General features: G+C 36.8%; 1 protein-coding gene across 2 annotated transcripts in view; it reads right to left on the bottom strand.

Moving 5' to 3' along the window:
* The window catches only part of LOC145694382 (uncharacterized), a 104,217-nt gene extending 84,076 nt beyond the window's left edge, over positions 1–20,141 (bottom strand). Inside the window, exon 1 of one of the 2 annotated variants that reach the window (XM_081770554.1) lies at positions 19,804–20,141. In XM_081770554.1, the coding sequence (XP_081626680.1) occupies positions 19,804–20,075 (272 nt within the window). In that variant the 5' untranslated portion in view covers positions 20,076–20,141. Of the gene's footprint in view, positions 1–13,611; positions 14,215–19,803 lie in introns of those variants that run through there. The other variant, XM_081770552.1, reaches the window with a different exon arrangement.
* Positions 20,142–23,800: the final 3,659 nt, after the last annotated feature.

Below are 23,800 nucleotides of genomic sequence, written 5' to 3' on the forward strand. Positions count from 1 at the left end.
ATTCTATTAGCAAGACTGACCCCATATGCAGATGAAATTATTGGAGATTATCAGTGCGGCTTTAGACGAAATCGATCAACTATCGACCAAATATTTACCATTCGCCAAATACTCGAAAAGAAGTGGGAATACAATTCCCTCGTACATCAACTATTTATTGATTTTAGAAAGGCTTACAACTCGGTTAGGAGAGAAACATTATACAACGTTCTTACAGAATTTGGAATACCGAGAAAGCTAATTGGATTAATTAAAATATGTTTAATTGAATCCCAAAGTAAAGTCCGAGTAGAAAAACTTTTGTCCACGAGCTTTCACGTCGAAAATGGCCTGAAACAAGGTGATGCGTTGTCGCCATTATTATTTAACTTTGTGCTGGAATACGCTATAAGGAAAATCAAAGATAGCAACCAGGGCCTCGAGTTGAACGGTATTCACCAGGTTATGGCATATGCTGATGATATAAATTTAATAGGGGATGATAGAAGAACAATAGAAAGAAATGCAGTGATCTTATTAAACGCTTGTAGGGACATAGGTTTAGAAGTAAATGGAGAGAAAACTAAATAAATGGAAGTTCGTCGAGATCGTAATACGGCAAATTGTGGAGGCGTTAGAATATCAAATCATACTTTTGATAAAGTGGATACTTTTAAATGTCTGGGATCAATATTAACAGACGAAAACCATATTCACGAAGAAATTAAATGTCGACTAAAAGCAGGGAATTCGTGTTATTATTCAGTTCAAAATCTCTTGTCGTCGCGAATTCTGTCGAGGAATTTGAAGCTTAAAATATATAAAACGATAATCATGTCTGTTGTTCTGTATGGTTGTGAAACATGGTCACTTACTCTGAGGGAAGAACATAGACTGAAAGTATTTGATCCTGAGACGAATGTTCGGACGCAAGAGGAACGGGAATGGGGAATGGCGGAAACTTCATAACGAGGAACTACATAATTTATACGGTTTACCCAACATTGTTAGGGTCGTCAAGTCTAGGAGGCTTAGGTGGGCAGGTCATGTAGCTAGAATGGAATAAAGTAGAAACGCTTTCAAAGTCTTGACTGGAAGACCAATCGGAAAACGACCATTAAGAAGATCTAGGCGCAGATGGGAGGGCAATATTAAGATGGATCTCGTAGAAATAGGAATACAAAGTAGAAACTAGATCCAATTGGCTAACGATAGAAGTCAGTGGATAACTTTTGTGAACGCGGCATTGAACCTCCAGGTTCTATAAGCCACAGAGTTAGTTAGTTAGTTACTACATCCAAAAGATATACAGGGAGATTATATGAGGGAGCAGCTTTCATTATGTATCCCGGAGCTATGAAGTTTTTTACAAGGAATCAGTCAACAGATCAATGTGAATGACATATGCGTTAATGCAGATGTTCTGATGGAAGATTAATAAATTTTGATATATTAATACTCGAAAACTCCAGAAGGAAATCGATTACCTATACGAGGTGTGTTCGGAAAGTATTGAACCTTTGGCGGGCAAAAATGCATTATTAATTTGGAAATCTGAAACACTAATCCCTTTCAAAGTAGTTTCCCTGGTTATGCACACGCATATCCCAGCACTCCTGCCATTGTTTGGAAACACTTCTGGAACACAGTTTTTGGAATAGTGAACAACCGAGCCTTCGCATTCCGCATGATGTTTTCTTTTGACTCAAATCGATCCCTTTTACTGGCACTTTCAGCTTGGGAAATAACCAAGAGTCACATGGAGCCATGTTGGGTGAATAAGAAGCCTGACGACCCACTGGAATGTTGTGTTTGGCGATGAAAGCCTGAATCAAATTTCGCGGCTACTCTCCTCATGCCCAAATTTTCGTTCAAAATTGAATGTACCGATCCGATTGAATGGTTTCCGTTTGAGTATCGGGGCCGAGCTTTTGGCACAATTTGATGCAATATCGCTGTTCAAGTTTTTCTGTCACTTTATAACAAAACGAAATCTGAAGACCGCTTACTACACGTCTTTACTCGTTGGCCGATTGCCAACGACTGACGCTTTCTGCAGGCTGGAAAAAAATTCACGACTGCGCGTGAGTATCGCTTCTACATCGACACTGAAGAATGTCTCCCGCGCTTTATTGGTTTACGGGGGGAGGGGAAATAATAAGATTCGATACTTTTTGAACATATCTCAAAGGGAATATAAGTTTGTATTTGACGTCATTTCATAATAACTACTGGACCAATTAAAATATTTGACATGATTATCAATTTTAATCATCCCAAAAATCTTAAGTTATTCGGCATAAGGGATGAGAGAGAGAGGGAAGTGGTGACATGTAAAAATAATCGAATACGATTAATATTGATGTCCTATTTATATTGTAATATTCTATGTGATGTTGTAAACAAACAATTTCACGCATCAGTGTTTACAAACACAACCACGTGGTTCGGCAAGAGGATCTCCCACCAGATGAACCTATAATCACATGCAGACGACGGCTTCTGGCCCCTCCCACGGAGCAGAAGACGACATCGGAGCAGCAGCTCCACCGCCACCCAAAGGACCCTATAAATTGGATGGACGAAGACAGCTCTTTTAATCGACGACAATATGTTGTGGGTGTACACCTTGATATCTCGAAGGCGTTTGATAAAGTGTGGTTACCAGGCCTCATTTATAAACTTCGCTTACAAGGCTTCTCTTTACCTTATCTCAAACTCCTCACTTCATACCTCTTTCATCGCTTTTTCCATGTCTCTGTGGGACAGGCCAAGTCTGCTTCCAAACCAATTCAAGCTGGTGTACCTCAAGGCGCGGTTCTTTCGTCTCTGCTTTACACCTTATACACCGCAGACTTGCCCATTGTGCCACACTGTTTTCCTGCAACATACGCCGATGACACTGCTTTCTTCACGAGCAGCAGCAATCTTCGTCTTTCCTACCACTACATGCAGCGGCAACTCAATGTCTTTGAACGTTGGGCTACCATCTGGCGCCTAAAAATCAACGCGGATAAGAGCGTTGCAGCCTGTTATAGCAAAAGACGCAGCAGAGCCATCCATCGTTTATACTATGACAACATTGAAATTCTACACCGTCTGCATGCAAAATACTTGGGAGTTATCTTAGATCGAGGCCTTACTTTTGGTCTTCATATCCGGGACATTAAACACCGAGCCCTTCGAAAATTGTCTGCCCTCTATAGTATTCTGCGTTGCAGTGCCTTAAGTCATGAAACAAGACTCCACGTCTTTAAAATGGTAATTTTGTCCACAATCACCTACGCATGTCCAGCATGGCGACATGCAGCACTCAGTCACTTGCGCACGGTCGAGAGTGTGAAAACCAGGGCAGCTCGTATCATAACAGGTCATGACCGATATACGCGTAATCGTAAACTTTTAGAGGACTTAAACATATATCCTATCCGGGACGTGTTACATCAACACTATACTCGTTTTTGGGCCAACCTCCCCCGCCACGCCAACCCTGCTATAGCAGCCATTGGCACAGCGCATACACACCGACGAACTTACAGGACGCCACGGTTGTAGCATAACTCTTTACCCACACTCTTCCCCTCACTGCGACAGTTGCAGCTGAAGGTCACATGACGTCGTCGTATCTCAGATTCTAACTCACCCCCCAAAGGTCTAATCATTTTCTTTTCTATAGCTGTCATCGAGTCAGGAACTTTTGTCTGATACTCGACACAAAACCACACTTTCAAGTGAGCTGAGCTGAGCTGAGCTCGACACCAGTTTTCTGGTGACCCTCCTTTAGTCTGCTACGGGACTCTTGGAGTAACCTAACCCCCGGCCTCTAGTCTGTTACGGGACTACGCCTATCCTATCTCCTGGCTTAGCCTGCCACGGGGCTCTGTCTGGGAATCCTAACCTCAGCCGTTTAGCCTGCTACGGGGCTCTGTAGGCCACTTAACCCGCCTCTGCTTGCTATGGAGCATTGGTTTCTTAATTCCACTCCTCTTAGCCTGCTACGGGGCTCTGTTGGAGATCCTGTCTGCGACCTTACGGTCAAAGACCACCTATAACTAACCTTTGCTTCCAGAGAGATTAAATAATACTTTTATAGAAGAAGCTTTTATAATAAAATTGGTAGTGAGAGTCGATTCCGGACGCTCTTTTTATTAACTGCTCTACCCAAAAATCATATATGAGACAAAGTTTTACAATATTTTTTGGTGTCGCATGCATGAATAGTGACATACCCGATGCTGTTCAAATTTCAAATTCATCCCTCATTGGCATCGTGGTGACCGGTGAAGTGGAAAAGGGGAGACATTTAAATATGCAGGGTGTTTCAAAACAACATCAACAACTTTTGCGAGCTGATTCCTGGAGCTTTGTGCAGTGTACGAACCAAGTGTGATGAGTGAAGAAGTTGTTCGTGAATTTGTTCATTTATTTAAAAGTGAACATTCATGACGAAAAAAAGAAGTTGCAGGCCATCACTGGTCACTGATGAACTCATTCAGAAAATTAATAGAAAAGTTTGTGAAAATCGACGTTTCATAATCTCGGAGCTTTCCGATAAATTTCCACGACTTTTCAGGACTGTGTCATATGACGTAATGACACAAATGTTAGGGTTACAGGAAGACTGTGGCTCAAGGCACATGCAGGAGATTTTATGCTGATGGAATTTCTAAGCTAGTACAGAGATGTGATAAGTCCTTTAATGTTTTTGGAAACTATGTTGAAAAATAGAGCAAAGAAGTAGTTTACAGATGTATACAGGGTAACCCAAAAGTAGGTATACAGTACCGTACTGATAGGCTTATTGCATTTTATATAATTTCTTGTTGTTATCCATCAGGTAGACTTAGTTTCTTTATTATTTGTTCTTAATATCTTTTTACTTATACCTTAAACTCGGAAGAGCCAAAGCAAATAAGCCCATAAACTAGAATGTTATACTTGACCAATGCAGGGGTGTATATCTACTTTTGGGCCACCCTGTATAATACATTCTTATTTACTTTGGTGTTTCTTTTTTTTAACCAATCGGAGATCACTTCCGAACGGGCCTCGCAAATATACTATATGAGAAGCAGTGATAATTTAATGGTATGGTGTTGGCAGTGGCGTATTTACGATTTTATTTCGGGAGGGGCTTTGCTAACTTTCGGGGGAGGAGCTTTGCCTGGAAATGTGAAAATTCTGCAAGATATTTCATTTACTTTACTATACTAAGTAAGATTTCGGGGGGGCTTAAGCCCGGAAGCCACCCCCCTAAATACGCCACTGGGTGTTGGGGAAAATCCCTCGGAAGTGACGACATCCTCTCCGGCAGTCTTTTCTCCGATTGGGCCCAACCTGGGTTACCGGTAGGCCTATCTTCACAGTACTACTTTGACGCATCCACCATTCATTCAAACTCTTTCCTGGGGAAAATCTGAAATCATCATTGATTAATCCATAGTAACTCTGCCACTACTCCTTCTTCAGGAGTGGATTTTGGACGGTAACTTGATTTTTTAACATTTAACCTTCTACTAATTCAATTACGTAATAACATGAAATTTCTTTTTAAGATTTATTTCCCTATTTTCATCCATTTTTAAGAGTCTTCATCCCGGCGAAATTAAAATACCGCTAATTTTACAGTAATTATGTGATATCTTCAAATAGATAAAAGATAATCGAAATGTGGAACAAGAGCGCCCTAGACAATATTATTTTACATGAGAAACCGTTATCACGACTCACTTATCTGCTTTCGATTTCGAGCCATTTTGAAAATCGACATTTATTTTCGCGTTTCTAAACAGTTGAAAACGGAAAGCCACTAGGTGACTTGTGATAACGGTACCCCATGCAAAACAATATTGTCTAGGGCGCTCTTGTTCCATATTTCAATTATCTTTTATCTATTTGAAGATATCACATAATTATTGTAAAATTAGCGGTATTTTAATTTCGCCGTGATGAAGACTCTTAAGGTGTGTGTGTGTTTTGTCTTGCTGTAGGAACATCCTTATGCTAATACTTGATTCTGTCGTCTCACAAATATTGTTTGTTGAATGAAATGAATTCGTGGAAAGCTGTTCTCGACGAAGTTCATTTACATATACTTTAACTATTCTTAGAAGCTAATGACGCAAGACGAAACTTTCAGTCAATTTCTAAATTCCTTGTTTTCCTTGACAGTTCCTCTTACGAGTTGCTCGTTTGTATGTAAGCATGCCACGAAGATGCATTCATTTGAATCAGCAATTAGCTATTACTTTAAATCTCTGCATCCAGACACTTTAGAAATGCAATGTTATTCCACTTCAGACGGCATATTTATGGATGTAAGCGGGAAGGTGCTTGTAGGAATAACGTCATGACCTTACTTTTGTTTTCATTAGAAACTACTTGGCATTCAAAAGACATATGAAGATGGTCTTTTTTGTTGGGCAACATTGTCTGCTTATGATTTTTAATTAACCATCTGTCGGAGATGGAACAGTGCAGTAAGCATAAATGATTATGGAACAAGGTGGTGCTACGTCACCATTTTATGGCAGCCACACCAGAGTTTCCCAACGAGAGAAGACCATGACGTCACAACTAGAACACCTGTTGTCAAAGAAACCACTACTAATGTTTGAACGAATGTAGGACAAAATTTACCTTTTATGTACACTCATGTCCAAAATTATTATCGCATATCTATAGGTGTCTTCTTGTAAGAATATAACTTGAAAATGATTTTGCAGGGTAGTTTTAATACTGATACAATGTGTATAATTGGTAAATGTTTATTTGTGGTAAAGTTCATAGGAAAATAATTATAAATACGAAAATTATAATGAGTAAAATAAAATGTTGCTAAATGGACAAGAAAATTTTATTTTCGTTTTATTGTTCTTATTTACTGCTCTTTTGACATGAAATTTGCCACATTCAAGTCTTTGCCAATTATACACCTACTAACATTATAAGAAATACCGGGCGAATTCTTGAACAAATTATATTCCTAGAACAACATATTTATAGATATGCGACGATAATTTTGGACATGAGAGTACATGGGTAGAACAATAGGGTGTCGTTCCACTTGCGACAGTTCTATTAGCGACAGGAACTGTTAACTGTCCTATGAGCGACCGATTCGATCTGTTAACTGCCCTATGAGTCACCGATTCGTTCATACTAAGATAATGGAAGAGCATAAGGTTCTCTCTTCTTTAACTTGTTTCATGCTAATGTGATTTAGAACCTAACAAAATGTACTATGAAAAATTTCGCTCTACCTGAATTTAACACGCGACAATGCTCTCATTACATTAACAATATTTTATACGTTTTTACTAATATTATATTTTTGTATTAATTTCTATGAATACTCTGACTATATCAAGGGAAAACTAACTAAATATTAAGAGTGCCTCCGCCTTTGTCTGATTCTAATATAATTAAGAATTTCATGTTAAAATGATACGGAGCCATAAGTTTAGATTGAATATATTTATGTTATAAGAAAGAAATCATAAAGAGGTAGGGGCGCCCGAAGAAAATTTTCTAGAAAGGGGCATTTCCATGGTTGCTGTATCACATCTGGTATATCTGGTATTTAATATACGTGGTTTGCTATATTACGTATACATTTTCGTGAGCCAAGGGGGCGATCCCTGCCTTCCCATCAGGCGCCCATGGAAAGAGGGTGTTCACCATTTGAGGATATCAAAAAAATCTAAAACCACGGTGTATTCGAAGAAATTATTACACAAGTTACAAATCTCTCGCAGGACTTGCCAGTTCGTCTAGTTATAAGGGATTATTTCAGATTGCTATACGACAAGCTTTTATGTATAAGTCAAAACAAGGGAGGAAGGTAAATTAAGCTATTAGTTTACGTTTTAGTAGCTTAAACAGTTTAACACCCGACATGGGGAAGGTAGTTTAAAGAGTTTGTTTACCTTTTGGATTCTTTAGAGAGAACTGCATTGTAATTGGTGGGATTGGTTGAGAATAGCCAATCAGATGTAAGGGATCTCAAAAGCTGTCTTTTATCATTGATATATATATTTTTTTTCGTTTTATTCACAGTGTCTTAGCAAGTCTAAAGGTAGATAGTTGGCGAAAATGTTACACGTTTAAGTTTTACAAAATAAAATGTATTACTGCGCTTAATGAGTAATTAGTTTTTATCTAATTAAGTACAGAAAACAGAGCTTTTGAAGAAATGGGATATTACAACTGGATTTTCAATAATTACATAGGGATATACTTTTCATGGAAATATCCCTGTTGTCTCGTTAAGTTATCGATATGTTTTATGTCAAATCTAACTCAAAATTAAAATAAGTTTTATTTGCACTCACTGTAGAGGAAACATATATTTGACGAACAGTATCACTGGCACGTATATTTTTCATAGCAAGGTTGTTCGGACGCTACGCGCTAATAACGCCAGAGGCAAACATATTTAACGAAAGGGAATCATATCATCTTTCATCATCTCAATGTAAATGAATCGGTCTTTCATAGGACAGATAAGAGTTCCTGTCGCTAATAGGACTGTCGCTTCTGGGACTAATTCGAACAAAAGTTCCTCCATACAAGATCATCAGAAAATATTATATCAATTAAAAATAATTGTCTTAACGGAAAAATAATCAAATAATAGAATGTAAAAAAATAAAAGCATATTTCAATTAAATATTCTTATTGTATTCACCTTAAAATTTAAAGATGGAGGTTCTTCGTTGCCAGGAATATATACCTAGGAGCTTTTTAAATAGATAGGCTTAATCGGTGATTGTTAAATGCCGGCCCGCAAGTATGCTTCATCTAGGCCGCAAAGAAGAAAGAAAAAGTATATGATTTGTTTCTTTTTTAAGTTCATGCGAGCTGGAAGAGTGTAGTTAGTCCCGAACGTACCTGACTCGAGGCTACTTTTAACTGTAAACATGTATTTTCTTTAATCTTCTTTAACAAGCCCATCCTACAAAGTAACATTACTGTTATCGGGCTAATTTTGAAAAAAAAATGTAGAGTTAATTTCAAATGTACGTAGCGCAAAGTCTATTTATCCTAGACACATAAAGCAAGAAACAGAATATCTTGAATATACAAAGATTCAGGAAACTGTATAACTTACTCATATTCAGCAAAGCATCGGCTCGGGGAGGCAAGGAAAGTTGCCCTCAAGTGTGGCTCTTGTTTTGTTCTGGTCCGCAGCACGTTATAAAATGACTATCACTGAGCCCACATGAATATTTGAGAAATAGACTGGCTTAATTGTCACAGCCTGTCAAATGAACGCCCAGGCATTATTTCTGTATGTGTAATTTGTTTATTGTAAAAGTGTATATTTAACCCTATATTTAATTATGTGCTATATATGACATATTATTAATTATACACGAGAATGTTTCAAAAAGAAAGAGTCATTCGAAAAAGAAATAAATAAAAAGAGTCGTTCTGGAAAACGATAATTTTCCATATTGCAGGGCAGAATTATACCTTTCTGCATGACCGTGAGGACACAATCCCTGTAGTACAGTAGGCGAAGACATGTGTTGACACGGGCATACGATGGGGGATTCTGAGTTTTAAAGAGGCCAAATTGTGAGTGGGCGATTAGTTAGGGGGGGATTTAGGGATTTAGATTTAGATTTCTGGGCTTTCTGCATCTAAGGCCATTGAGCCCTTCACGTTTGGAGGGATGACGTCCCTCGGCAAGCACACAATCCGGGGAAAGAGAAGGAAAAAAGGATTGGGGAAAGAAGGAAGCGGCCTGGGACCTATAAGTGAGGTACCACCCTGGCATTTGCCTGGTGTGAATGAGAAAACCCCAGGAAAACCTCATTCAGGGTGCCTGGCCTGAAAAAGCGTTGAACACTTTTCGACCGAGAACCCCCACCGGGAATGGCGATTAGTTAGCATTGGTGAGCAGTGTGTTAGGTATGTCGAAGGTGATGACGGTATACAGCACTTACGGAAACAGCATCGGCGAAGAGGGAAATAGTAGACGGAAGATGAGCTTCAGTGACAAGGGATCCCCAAGTAATGAAGAGGATTGACGTCAAGAACCGTACAGCAAATGAGGCAAAAGTGACCACGGAACTCAATTAGCATCTGAACTGGTTCGACGAGAATTCTAACTTTAACATCCAAGGTCGAGATGCAACTTTCCAAACCACTGATTACCGCCAACAACGCTTTAATGCAGGGGTGCCCACAAAGGGGGGCTATGACGCAAACTGCGTCATTGAAATATTTGGGGGGGGGGTAAAATCTATATAAATATGTTTGAGGGGGTATAAAAATTAATCGAAAAGATTTTTTTTCATGGAAGAACACTTACGGATAGACAATTGAGGGGGGGTGCGTCATGGACATGAGGGGGGTGGGCACCACTGCTTTAATGAACCGCTGAAGATTGGAAAAATGTAATACGTTCATAGGGCGTTTTTCTGCGTACGATTATGTGGACCACGTGCATACTCTATCCAGATATTATTTCCGGCCAACGAAGCAATCCTCCAAGATGACAGTGTGCCAATATGAACGTCATGATGAGCTACAACACATACCCAGGCCCACCCAATCTCCAGACGTGACTAGTACTGAACATCCCTCTGGAAACCATACATGACTTATATCCTATTCCATGGTGAATCAGAGCTGTTCTGCAAGCTAATGGTGATCAAATACCGTATTAATCAAGTAAGTTGGATTTTCCTAATGTGTTTTCCTTATTTTGATGACCATTTGCCAGTTCAGGTTCAATGAAACACAACATTCTTCTTACTTTAAATACTACTTAGATACAGACAAAAGAATATGGCATCATCATTGAAATTTTTCTTTCTTATTTTTAATTTGTTGCAGGTTAGTTCCCGTAAATTGGTAAGCCCCTTGCACTACGTCATCAGCTGGAGTTTTCGTCTCGACATACGAATTACCCTTCTTAATACACTCCATGAGTTGTACCTTTCTACCCATTGCTCGTTTTCCTTCTGCCGTACTTTATATCACATCCTTTAGAACTCATCATTTTTACAAACAGTTCTATAACTACTAGTTAGCTAATTTTCTCTGTTCTTTTCTACACTAACATTTTCAAAGTCTCTAGTCGCTTTTCGTCGCCTTTTCTTGTCCGCGTTTCTGATCCATACTGTACATTAACTTTAAATGAATATGGAAAACAACCATTAGGTGACTATGGAGCATCAGAGTAACCCTAGAAAGGAGGACGGTGGCTCAGTGGTAGAGCGCTTACCCCGAGTGCGTGGGGTCCCTGATTCGATCCACGGCCAAGTAAGTGTGTGGTGGACAACATCATATTCTACCCTCCCATATTTTTATTTTCTCTATGTTTCCAACATCATCCACCTGCCTTAATCATCCGTCTCACGTAGCCTAAAGGTTATAATCGTAGGACGTTAAACTAAAATCATACTGTTCATTATATTTTAGTTTCAAAGAGTACCGGTATACTTTCTCGCAAATTTCGTGTAAGTTTTATCAAGACCTGATGACAATCTTTTGAGTTACATTATGAAACTTCTCAACAGCTGATAGTGTAAAACCGGTAGCCAGCCCAAAAATGTAGGGGGGAGGGGCTGAAGTTAGGGGGGCCCGATACAACCATTTATAGTTCATCACCATAATATAGTGCATTTGCAAGCCTACCGTGAAAACTTTAGGGGGGGCAGCGAAAATTTAGGGGAGCCCGGCCCCCCTAGACTCCCCTGGGTACAGGCCTGTGTTCACGTATAGTTCAGTAACGCATAGCACGATTAAGATAATGTATAATTATTCACACACAGAGCTGGCTCTTCCATATGTGCAACACGTACATTTCCACGGGACGGCAAGATTCGAGGGGCGTCAAAATCTGTCATAACTGTATTATTTAAAACTAGCAGCGTTCACCCCGCTTCGCTGCGGTCACCCCGGAACGCAATAAACTTTGTTACTTAGATAATTTTTACTTTTTCGCTTTCAAGTGATATGATAAAAACCATAGAAGATTGCAGTAAATCTTAACATTATATCGCCTGTCATTTATGTTAACCCGCCCCGCTTCGCTGCGGTCATCCCGGTGCTGGCATATTGTAAAAGTGTCTGTAAAAATAAGCAAATCAATTAAAAAATTTTAAACAGAAGATTCAAGCTATTTTCCGCTGTATATCGCCTGTCATTTATGTTAACCCGCCGAGTGACACGGTCATGCGGGTTGCATATAAATACGTTTATTTTTACCTATGATGAACTAATAACAAAGGATTTGTACGTTATGGACACCTGAATGGTCAATTATCTCAAGACACTGGTAATTAAAAATTAAAGTGATATGATAAAAACCATCTAGGGTCCAAATCCTAATAACCCCCCAAAAATGAAAGAAATTGGTTCAGCCGTATTAGCGTGATGAGCGGACAAAAAATTGTACGTTCTCTTTTATATATATAGATAAATATTTCTTGTTGGAATCAGACTTCATGATGATGATAATTAAATTTACTAAGTTGGCCTTATATTTGAATACTACATTCATAAATTATGTTTAGGTCGCATTAGTTCAAGGTCACATGGACAGTGCTAAAGCAAATGGTCAAACAAACCCCAGCATTAATTCGTTGATTGTTGTCCAATACAAGAACTCAATTCTCGAACAGTACCGACCACCTGTTCCATTTAGTTAGTTATCATAGTTTTGATATGAAAACTAGTCTTGTTTTTGTCGCAAACAAGTTTGTTATCATTGAAGGTGGAAACAGTTTTTTTTTTATGTAATAGATGTAAGGAAAATCAAAAAACAAAAATAAAAGAGCTAGTTGCACTGGAATTGCAAACTAATGTATTGACATTGAAGTTCGATGTTGAATTCTATAAAAAGGATTAACATCTTTCCTCTGCAGGTGTGTTTGCTTTCTCTTTCATTTGGGGACGCGGTGGCTCAGTGGTAGAGCGTTCACCTCTGGTGCTTGGGGTCTCGGGCTCGATCCCAGCCCCCGCCAAGTGAACTTTGTGGTGGACAAACACCGTGTTCGTAGGTTTTCTCGGGGTTCTCCCGTTTCCTCCCACTTTCTTCATTCCACCATTTCATTCATTACTCATCATCACCGTCTCCTTTAGCCTAACCGGCATAAACGTGGGACGTAAAACTCAAACCTTTCATTTCACTTTTTTATCTTTCACTAACATAATAGTTTAATATTTAAAGAAAACAACACACAGAACGAGATTGTATTTGTAGTTCCTTCCTGAGAGCGAGTGCCCTTTCCCTCCCCTTCGTTGTTCATGATGGGGTAGTATACTTAACCCTTATCCGGGCAAGCGGGGCTTCCCAGGCCCAGTAGCTTCATATTTTTATTTTTGTATTTCTCAATAACCATAAATATTTCGATGACATAAAATTACGAATTCTTCTATCTTTAGTCGAAGTTAAAGTCATGAACATATCGAGTTGGTAAGGCTAATAGAGTTGGTAAGGCCCCAGTTGCCCGTCTACGTTACAAAAATATCTTGTTCGGACAATGGTTAAAATCGTGGCATTTAAGAATTGTTCTTTCTGGAGAAACGGGGGGAAGGGGGACAAATGATAGCATTATCGACTCGTAGAGTCGAACTTACAAATCTTAGAAAACAAAGATAGTACAAACTCACCTTTCGTCGGAATCAAGCTGCAAAATCTGCTGACAATTGCCGTTGCTATCCTTTTCGTGTCCTATCCTGCAAGGTGCGTTGATAGAAAACCTAAAAAATGGGTTACGGGTTTCACTTTCAGCAGGTAGATTAGCGGCAGTGGTTTGGTCATCACCATCATCTTTAGAAGATAGACGATGAGATTCCGGAAGCGTGAAAGGAATGTCTGGTTTATCATACACGTATCCTTGAGGAATCGCTAAGACATCTTGCACTGAAGACATTAACGCGATGAAATGAACGAATAAATAACAAATTATAATCTTGCTATACATTGTTGATGAACACTAAACGAAACGCACTAAAACTTCTCGAGATTTTTTCTGCTTCCTTCCGACAGGATTTGGAATTGTCTTTGGTCTTTCGTTCCGGTATTTATTCTTCAGGAAAATCAACACAGCGAGGTCACCCTGTCACAAATACAGGAGAAAACGAAGATGTCCACGTGTATGATACGGACAGTAAAATAAAAATGATGCTCCATACTTCAATGTCCTTCAAATTAGACATTGTCCTTATTTGAGGACTGTGCCTTTCTAATCTTCACTACCTCTTTACTACAAACGATTAACACAAAGGAAGACCAACTCACGACAACGAATGAATTCACGCCGTTTTACGAAAGCAATACAATGGATAAAAAAAGACAATAATAGATATGCTAATAGCTTATGTTATTGCGATAAGCTAAATTATCGGCAAGTTTGTATCACTACTCATTATATTATCATAACTAGCTTGAATAAGGCGGCAATTTGTTGTTTTAGAAACGAGTAAACAAAGATTCTTTTCTGATGAAAAGGTTAGTCTTATACAGATGAAGCAGTGATGCCAACCTGTGGGGAAAATGTCATTTCGTGTGATTTTTTGACAATTTTTCAGAATTGGATTAAGGGCAACATACAGTATATGGGTATGTGTGTGTGTGTGTGTGTATAATTCACGTCAATAAAATTCTCTATGGGCCGAAAACAGATATAATGGTTTATCAATAAGCACGAAATCAATGCTAATCGCCAAACTGGAAGTCTTTGAAGGAATTGTTTCATTTTCCGCCGCGAAGTGCACGTTAGTGCGGAAGCTATTTGCGAAATAAGTTTATCATATTCGATGTTTCAAGAACCAAGCGCCAAGGAACACAATTTGTGCTTGTGTACTGTCTTTAAGAAATGAAAAGGACAGTAGAACTAAGAATTTTTTTTTAAAAAAAAGGTAAAATACCAAACGTGAAACAACTAACTTTCAAGGTATTCCTCACAAAATATTTGGAGAATGAAGTTATTTGAGCAATACAATAATCGTAGCCTAGTAAGACACTCCGTCTGAGGCACCCAACAGCCCCCCCCCCCCATCACTGATAATAGTGTACAAGAAGGAAGAAACAACGAAGTTATTTTTTCAGTGTCATTACGGTCAGTAGAAGCTTTGGCAAAAAATCGTGATACAGGTACTGTATTTGTAACAACAAATATATTTCTTTTCAATTAAGGAAGGCGGTATTCATAAACTTTATATATATATATATACTAGCAGCGTTCACCCCGCTTCGCTGCGGTCACCCCGGAACGCAATAAACTTTGTTACTTAGATAATTTTTACTTTTTCGCTTTCAAGTGATATGATAAAAACCATAGAAGATTGCAGTAAATCTTAACATTATATCGCCTGTCATTTATGTTAACCCGCCCCGCTTCGCTGCGGTCATCCCGGTGCTGGCATATTGTAAAAGTGTCTGTAAAAATAAGCAAATCAATTAAAAAATTTTAAACAGAAGATTCAAGCTATTTTCCGCTGTATATCGCCTGTCATTTATGTTAACCCGCCGAGTGACACGGTCATGCGGGTTGCATATAAATACGTTTATTTTTACCTATGATGAACTAATAACAAAGGATTTGTACGTTATGGACACTTGAATGGTCAATTATCTCAAGACACTGGTAATTAAAAATTAAAGTGATATGATAAAAACCATCTAGGGTCCAAATCCTAATAACCCCCCAAAAATGAAAGAAATTGGTTCAGCCGTATTAGCGTGATGAGCGGACAAAGAATTGTACGTTCTCTTTTATATATATATATATATATATATATATATATATATATATATATATAGTGGCGTATTTACGGGGTCTATCGGGCTTAAGCTCCTCCCGTAATAGACTTGTTATATGCAACAACTTCATTAAAATTTGTCGGCATCTAAAAGAAAACTGTAAGTGCTTATTCATGTGTTGTGCATAGCCCCCCCATAGTCACTGCATTCATACTGTATATAAAGAGAAGATGGAAATTTATATTCACATGTCGCACAAAGTGAATAACCCAAAAGAGTTCTATTTTCATATTACATATCACACTTGTAATTGGTATAACGTGGGAAATTGAGAGGCAAAACGGGATTTTTGTGCCTCTCGAGGTGGGATTTCATGTTTCAGTTTGGCATTTCTGAGTGAGGTGAAGAGAGCAAATTTCACTGTTGAGTTCTACAGGCAATTGACTACATGTAATTCCAAAGGATCAAAAAGAAACATAAAAGAAACATAATGATCCAAAAGAAACACTAAAAAAGCAGCTAAATTTATTCATTTTCAAATTCAATCAAATTTCCAAAAAATGAGAAAAAATTGTCACATTATAGCTTTCGTGCACATCAATGAGAAATTCCCAGAAGCCCTATTTTATATTAGTAGAAAGTAAAATGGTGCATTACTATTGCAAGTCAGAAAAATCACGTAAATTAACCGACGATAAAATAATAATAATAATAATAATAATAATAATAATAATAATAATAATAATAATAATAATAATAATAATAATAATAATAATAATAATAATAATAATAAACCAATACAAAAGAAAGACTTTTTGTAACAAGTATCAATCTTTCTAGCCATCTGGAACAGTGGGCCATGGAGGATTATGGAGTTTGAATTTTTGCGTTCTTATTCAACAGCAAGGTTATGAAGGAGAGTATCTACTATTAACGGGAATTTAATTCAGTGCAGCTGGCGGGTACATAGACCATTATGTAAGTTCGACTCTTTCAGTACAAACCGTTCCCCACCATCCACGAGAGCTGGATTACAGGACCACACCACTGGCTTTGTCAACCCAGTCGCATATGAGAAGAAAATATAAAGATGGATCTCGCAGAAATAGGAATACAAAGTAGGAACTGGATGCAGTTGGCTAAGGATAGAATTCAATGCAGATATATTGTGAACGCGGCTCTGAATCTCAGGGTTCCATGGGCCATAGAGTTAGTTACTAAATAATTAGAGTGTATGTTGTATGCTTCAAATTATATAAACGAATGTACAGAGTTCTGTCTACACAATTTGTAATATAGCATACCAATAAAAATACATAGTCCCACTCGTGTAACTCAGAGCTTTCCAATTTGGGTGTCGCGTGGTAGCATCAAGATTGCCGCGAAATATTTCGATATAAATACAGTATGTTTAACGAATAAAGAATCCATGATAAAATAATACAAAATCTCAAGGGCGCCGATTTCTTTGTAACTTTGGTGGCCCATTCATAATATATATATATATATATATATATATATATATATATATATATATATATATATATATATATATATATATAACAATAAAAATACATATAAAATATATATTCATAAAAAATACATGGGGCCCACATGATCTTTGGGGGGCCCGGGCCCCTCGGCGCCCTTGCTTAGTCTTGTTTCGTACAGCGCATATGTGATCAAGATGTTGATTTTTACCATTTTGCGCGAGTAACATGCAATAATAACACTAATAGATAGCTATATCTATTCCTGACGCTGTAAAACGCGAAAGTGAGGCTATAATGGAATACCTAAATATGGGTTTGACAATGGTGTAGTAATGAAGGATGTTATATATCGGAGTGTTTGAGATATATGGGTGTCGTGTAAAATTATGTATGCTAATAGGGGCCGCCATAAGGGAAAAGTTGGAAAACACTATAAAACTTTTAGGGGTTGGCCGTAGAGGGGTTAGAAGCTCCACATTCCTTTGTGGCATTTTGCAAACTCTAATCTTAAAATTGGCAAATTTCTTGTTATGGGAACCAAAAGTTACTGCATGTTGTTTCCTTTCAAAATTAAAATCAAAATATTCAAATTATTCGTAAACTACTACTAGGCCATACTATCACTATCATGATTACTTTTACTACTATTTTGTTACTACTACTACTACTACTACTACTACTACTACTACTACTACTACTACTACTACTAATAATAATAATAATAATAATAATAATAATAATAATAATAATAATAATAATAATAATAATCACTACTTCGCTTAACGGTCTAAGTGAAAACGGACTCCATGACGCTTTGGCTCCCGGCCCTAACCTATCTTAAATAGAACTTGGGTGAAATTATTGAGCATTCTTAAAAATTACTAATATTATTTGAGCACTGTTCTGAATGTTAAGAAGTATTTTTAAACAGCAATAATTGTTTGAAAGCTGATTGGAACACTGGAGCCAATCACTCACTTTACAGATATCCATGAATGGTTGTGACGTCCATATACTTCATAATTTTCCTACCCCTCCAAGAATCTGTGGATCTGCGCAGGTTCGATAGTAAATATGAGGAACTTGTTTCCAAATACCACTTAAAAGTGTGAAGAAAGAATTGAATCTTTCCCGGTGATGTGATTGTAGTAAGATTTTTTCGGGCTATCAGCCAGATGAAAATATTGGTTTCCGACGTTTCGAATGCCATGTCTGTATTTGGAACGTCGGAAGTCAATACTTTTACCTGACTGATAGACTGAGAAAACTTACTAGAACCACTTAAGTCATTTATTAACAATTTTCGATTTTTATACATGTTTTCCTTGTTAGGGCGATGTATGTTAGACCATAATAATATTCAAAACTCACGTAAGTTATGTTGAAATTAGAAGGGAAAAGTTAAATTTCTCTCCCCAAAGTTCATCTATGTCAATGAAAAATGTTAATTCCAAATTGTCCTTAAAACACGTCGGCATTTTTTGACTATATTGAAGCTGTAACATCTGGTTATTATTAAATTTCTGGTTGTTGTTTAAAGTTGGAGGGGAAGGTAGTTTGCTGATCAGAAAATTCTTAAAATAGTTTGTCAGTGTTAACTGTGGCCATTAGCACTGGCACAAATCCAGGGGGGATGAGAGGGACATGTCCCCTCCAATCTTGGAACTGGGGGGGACTGTTCCCCCCCCAATAATCCGATTTAAAATGTGCTTTTTGGGGAGAAATGTGATGAATTGTGTCTGATTGCCACAAAGGAAAGTGAGATGAAATTGATGTCTCCCAGAATAAGCCTCAAATCTGCCCGCCTCCCGATGTTGAAGACAACTCTGATTCCCTGATTCTCCACAGCATTGTTTTTCAACTACTTAAATATTTTGAACATCGCTTAAAAAAAAAAAAAAAAAAAAAAAAATATGGGAAAGGGGTTACCCGTCCCCCCTAATGTTGAAGACAGATTTGCGCCGCTGACCATTAGTAAAAAGGTGTTAGAAGAATGTTGTTTTAAATTATTTTTGGAATGTAATTTAATAATCAGTAAACGATAAAAAAATTAAAGTAAATAATAAATAATACAAATAAAAAAATGTGTTATAAGACTTTTTGATGAGAAAACTGCATAAATATTTACGTTCATTATTGTGCAATACTTTGATTTTGTAAACTAGTTTCCAAAAGGAAATAAACTTTTGTTACTTTAAGATTTAGTATTACCTGCCGAACATTATGGGAAAAAAGTACCAAAGAATAGATATTTACTGTTTCATTTTAAATTTTCATTATAACAGTTTTTTAATAATCATTGTTATTTTACAATTCTTATATATATAAAATTCTTATTAACATTACTTAGAACAACAACATGACCACCCCTTGTAAACGTAATTACGTTTAAAAAATGGATGCAGGATTGCCATTTCCCAATTCCCAAATCGCTATTGATTTCTTTTAAGGGGAGTGACTGTTAAAACTCTCAATGTATGTGGTTTATAATTATTTAATGCATATCTACAATTTATTTGCACATTCAGAAACTGCAAAAAAGTTCTAAAACTATCGTATATTCACCTATTATCACCCTTAACCACTGAAGTTAAAATAACTTACCTGTCATCATCTTCAATTTCGAATTCGGGACGGCAATTGCCATTGTGATCTACCTTATAACCATCCTTGCAAGGAACATAAGCTACAGAACCATAAATGGGTGGCAGCTCTGGAAGAGGCGTGGTGACATTTTCTGCTTCAATTAGGTCAGGAACCAGAGTAGTTGCAAAAGTAGATGAATACTCATTTGATGCAGGTCCTGCCTGTATTGTCACCAATACAACAAACAGGATAAACAACAAAGGCACATATAATAAACACTTTCGAAACATGCTTATTGTGAAGTATATGAGAGCGTATGAGTACCGTTTGGCCTTGTTCTTATGAAGATTTCTTTTCTATTTTGCGGACACGAGTTTTGAAGGAAATAACCTTGATGCTTCTTCTTCAGAACAGATAGAGTTTGCCTGCAAGTCATTCACTTAAGATGAAGGTGTAAGGGAACAACGTACACTCATGTCCAAAATTATTGTCGCATGTCGCATAAATTATGTTGTTGTAGGAATATAATTTGATAACGAATTCGCCCGGTATTTCTTATAATGTTACTATGTGTATAATCGGCAAAGACATGTATGTGGCAAATTTCATGTCAAAAGAGCAGTAAATAAGAATAATAAAACGAAAATAAATCTTTCTTGTCCATTTAGCAACATTTTCTTTTATTCATTCTAATTTTCGTATTTATAATTCTTTTCGTATGAAATTTACTACAAATATACGTTTTACGATTATACACATAGTATTAGTATTAAAAGTACACTGCAAAATCATTATCAAATTATATTGTTACAAGAAGACAGATATAGATATGCGACAATAATTTTTGACATGAGTGTACATCAGATCCGTAGCTAGAGATTTCGGTGCCCGCTACACTTATCTTACCAAGATTTTTTCTTTCTTTTTTCTTTCTTTTTCTTTTTTTCTTTTTTTTTTTTTGTAACACATAAGAGTAGCATCTTTTGTTGTTGCACTATGCTGAATTTTTACCAAGTTGCTTGGACAGACCATTGCAACAGCCAAAAGCGATCATTATGTATTTTTTTACAAGTAAGAGCTGTTTTCAAGAGGCTTATTTTAGACTTTTCATTAAACTTACTGTTGGTAAACAGATCCACTTGAAGAACAGTTATAGGAATATTTTTAAAATGTACGAAATGGGTGATAACATTAATTTCCAATAATAATTGGAAACTTTTGAAATTTTATCCTGTATGTGACTACATAAATATCATTATAATTTTTATTCTTTTACGGTAAAAAAATTTTGTGAAATGTAATGGAAATTCAGATGGAGCCTTCGTTGCGAATTTCTCAATATTGATCGATGGAGGTGAAGAATATGTTTAATGTTTGTATTTAAAATCCGAAATAAAGTTTGCCTACTGCATATGTTTGAAATTATAATAATTACTTAATTTCTTAATGAATAAAAGTTCTGAATTTACGATTACTTATTATTAATTAACACATTAAAAATTCACTAACACACATACACATATACATACAACATAATGTATGTATATGTTTGTATACAGTATATGTAGATAGATAAAAATATCACACAACTAAAGATATACCACATTGACTTGATCCCTAGTCTTCCGTTGCAAGCGCTGCTATCGGTTGAAGGAATTCCACTCGCTTTCTCTCGCTTAGCAACAGCTGAACCCTTATTTGCTCAACACGTGGGTGTGTGAGGGTGTGAGCTTTAGTTCGCATTTTTGCCACGGCTCAAGACATTTTGGCAGCACAATATATACGAATACACAAAACAATACTGATGATACAAGTAGTTGATGGAGAAATGATCCCAATTAATTCTATCACATTGGAAGCATTTCATATATCAATGAAATAACATACAGTATATCTATATCTATCTATCTATCTATCTATCTATCTATCTATCTATCTATCTATCTATATATATATATATATATATATATATATATATATATATATATATATATATATATATATATATATATATTAGTGATCAGTCTGAAAAAGTAAGTTCTGAACCCTTAAGCCTCTATTCTACAACTGCTTCAAGTTCGAAAATATTATTTCCTTTGTTTACCTTAATTTTTAATATTTCCGCGGAAACAGCAGTGTGTCTCTTTACCCCTCTCATTTTCATACCTTCATTCCCACCATCGTGATAAATCTGATTGGGTAGAAAAACGGGACCAAACTCATCACCATCAAAACGCCAAACATTATAACTTTATTTCAAACTTTGACCGTTTTTCATTTTGAAAATGCTCCTGCGTACACTGTAAGTCATTACTTGGTAGCTTGTATTCATATCGTCATTGAGAAATCATATTCCTAAGTATAATAACTTTTTAAAGTAATAAGTAAAAGCTTGTTGTGACTCTTATTGAAACGTTTGGATAGCGAGTGCAGCGAGCAACAAAATTTTTACCAACTCTACTTCTTTGCAAACCAACAACAATATTGATTTCATAGAATGCCAATACTTTTACGGGGCGCCGTGTCGTTTACTTTTTCCCGAACACTTTTCCTTTCTTCTTGTAGTTCGGCGCCCACTTGCTATTAGCGACCTGGGCGATGCACCCGTTCGCTACCCCTTGCCGTAGCTAAGGCTCTGCGTACACTGTACTTACTTCATGTCTTGTACACTGATTAAAAGACAGAACAAGTAACTATTGTTTTGCAGTGTGAAGATAATACTTCCAGTGTAAAGAGTGGGCTAAGAGAGGAGACAGAACCTATTCTTGGAACACTGAAACTATTGCAAAAATCCACTTTTTGATTTTTTATCGTTTTTTTCTACGGAAATCAGTATTAAAACCACAAATAATAGTAAATTTGAGCCATTTCCTGTTTAATAGAATGTTATGAATAATCATAATATATTGTTATAAGACGCTGAATTGTTTACCAAAGAACGTTTCTCGCCGGTTTGTTATGTAGCTAAATTGTGAAACCAGAAATGAGTAATTTTAACCACTTCCGGTTTGAATAGAGCTTCAACGGAGGAGATGAAATATATTCTTGGGACGCTGAATCGATTCCAAGAAACCGTATCTTAATAGCATTTACCGTTTTTGCTCTACGGAAATAAACATTGAAACCGGAAATAATCATAAATTTGAATCATTTTCGGCTTCTGTAGAGTTTTTGGATAGTTATGATATGCTGCCTTGAAACGCTGAATCGTTTACAAGAAATAAAAGCTTCTCGCTATCTATTACCGTTTTTGTTCTATGCTGATAAACTTTGAAACCAGTATTGAAACCGGATGTAATAATAAATTTGAAGCACTTCCGATTTTGGTAGAATATTGCGAATAGTCAAGTTATTGTCTTGAGACGTTGAATCGTCTGAAACAAAGCAGCTTCTGACCATTGTTACCGTTTCTGTTCTATAGAAAGAAAGGTTGAAACCGGAAATGGCTAATTTGAACCACTTCTGTTTGAATAGAAAGTTAACGGAGATAAAACCTTAAAAAAGAAAAAAAAACTCCTTGATATTTGTTATCGTATTCGTTCTATGGCGCAAAACGTTGAAACTGAAAATGGCTAATTCTAATCACTTCCGGTTTGAATAGTGAGTTAACGGAGCAGATGGTGTGCCGTAGTGATCTTCACTTTTGCATATTTATTGGTATTATGGAGTAACATGAGTGCAAGAGGGATTTAATTTTAAAATAGAAACAGCGCTGTTTCCTTCTATTTTGTCTTTTGTTTCTCTGGTAACCTATTCACCTCTCCTTTCCCCCCTGTATTCCACTACGGTATATTTACTGGGATATTATAGAGTTTAATGTTTTCTTAATTTAAGTGATCTGGTAATATGGTTTGAGTCTTTTGCCAATATGTCATGTGATTGCTATACTTGTATTTGATTGGTTGTCTATCCTTCCGACGAAGGAGTCATGAAAACAAGTGGTTGGGCCCATCACTTGTTCTCTTCGCTAGGTATGTGTAATACGATATTTAGTATTGTGTGTATTATATTTTAT

Source organism: Thermobia domestica, chromosome 9 (assembly GCF_964235325.1).
Source record: "Thermobia domestica chromosome 9, izTheDome1.hap1.1, whole genome shotgun sequence".
Taxonomy (NCBI): domain Eukaryota; kingdom Metazoa; phylum Arthropoda; class Insecta; order Zygentoma; family Lepismatidae; genus Thermobia; species Thermobia domestica.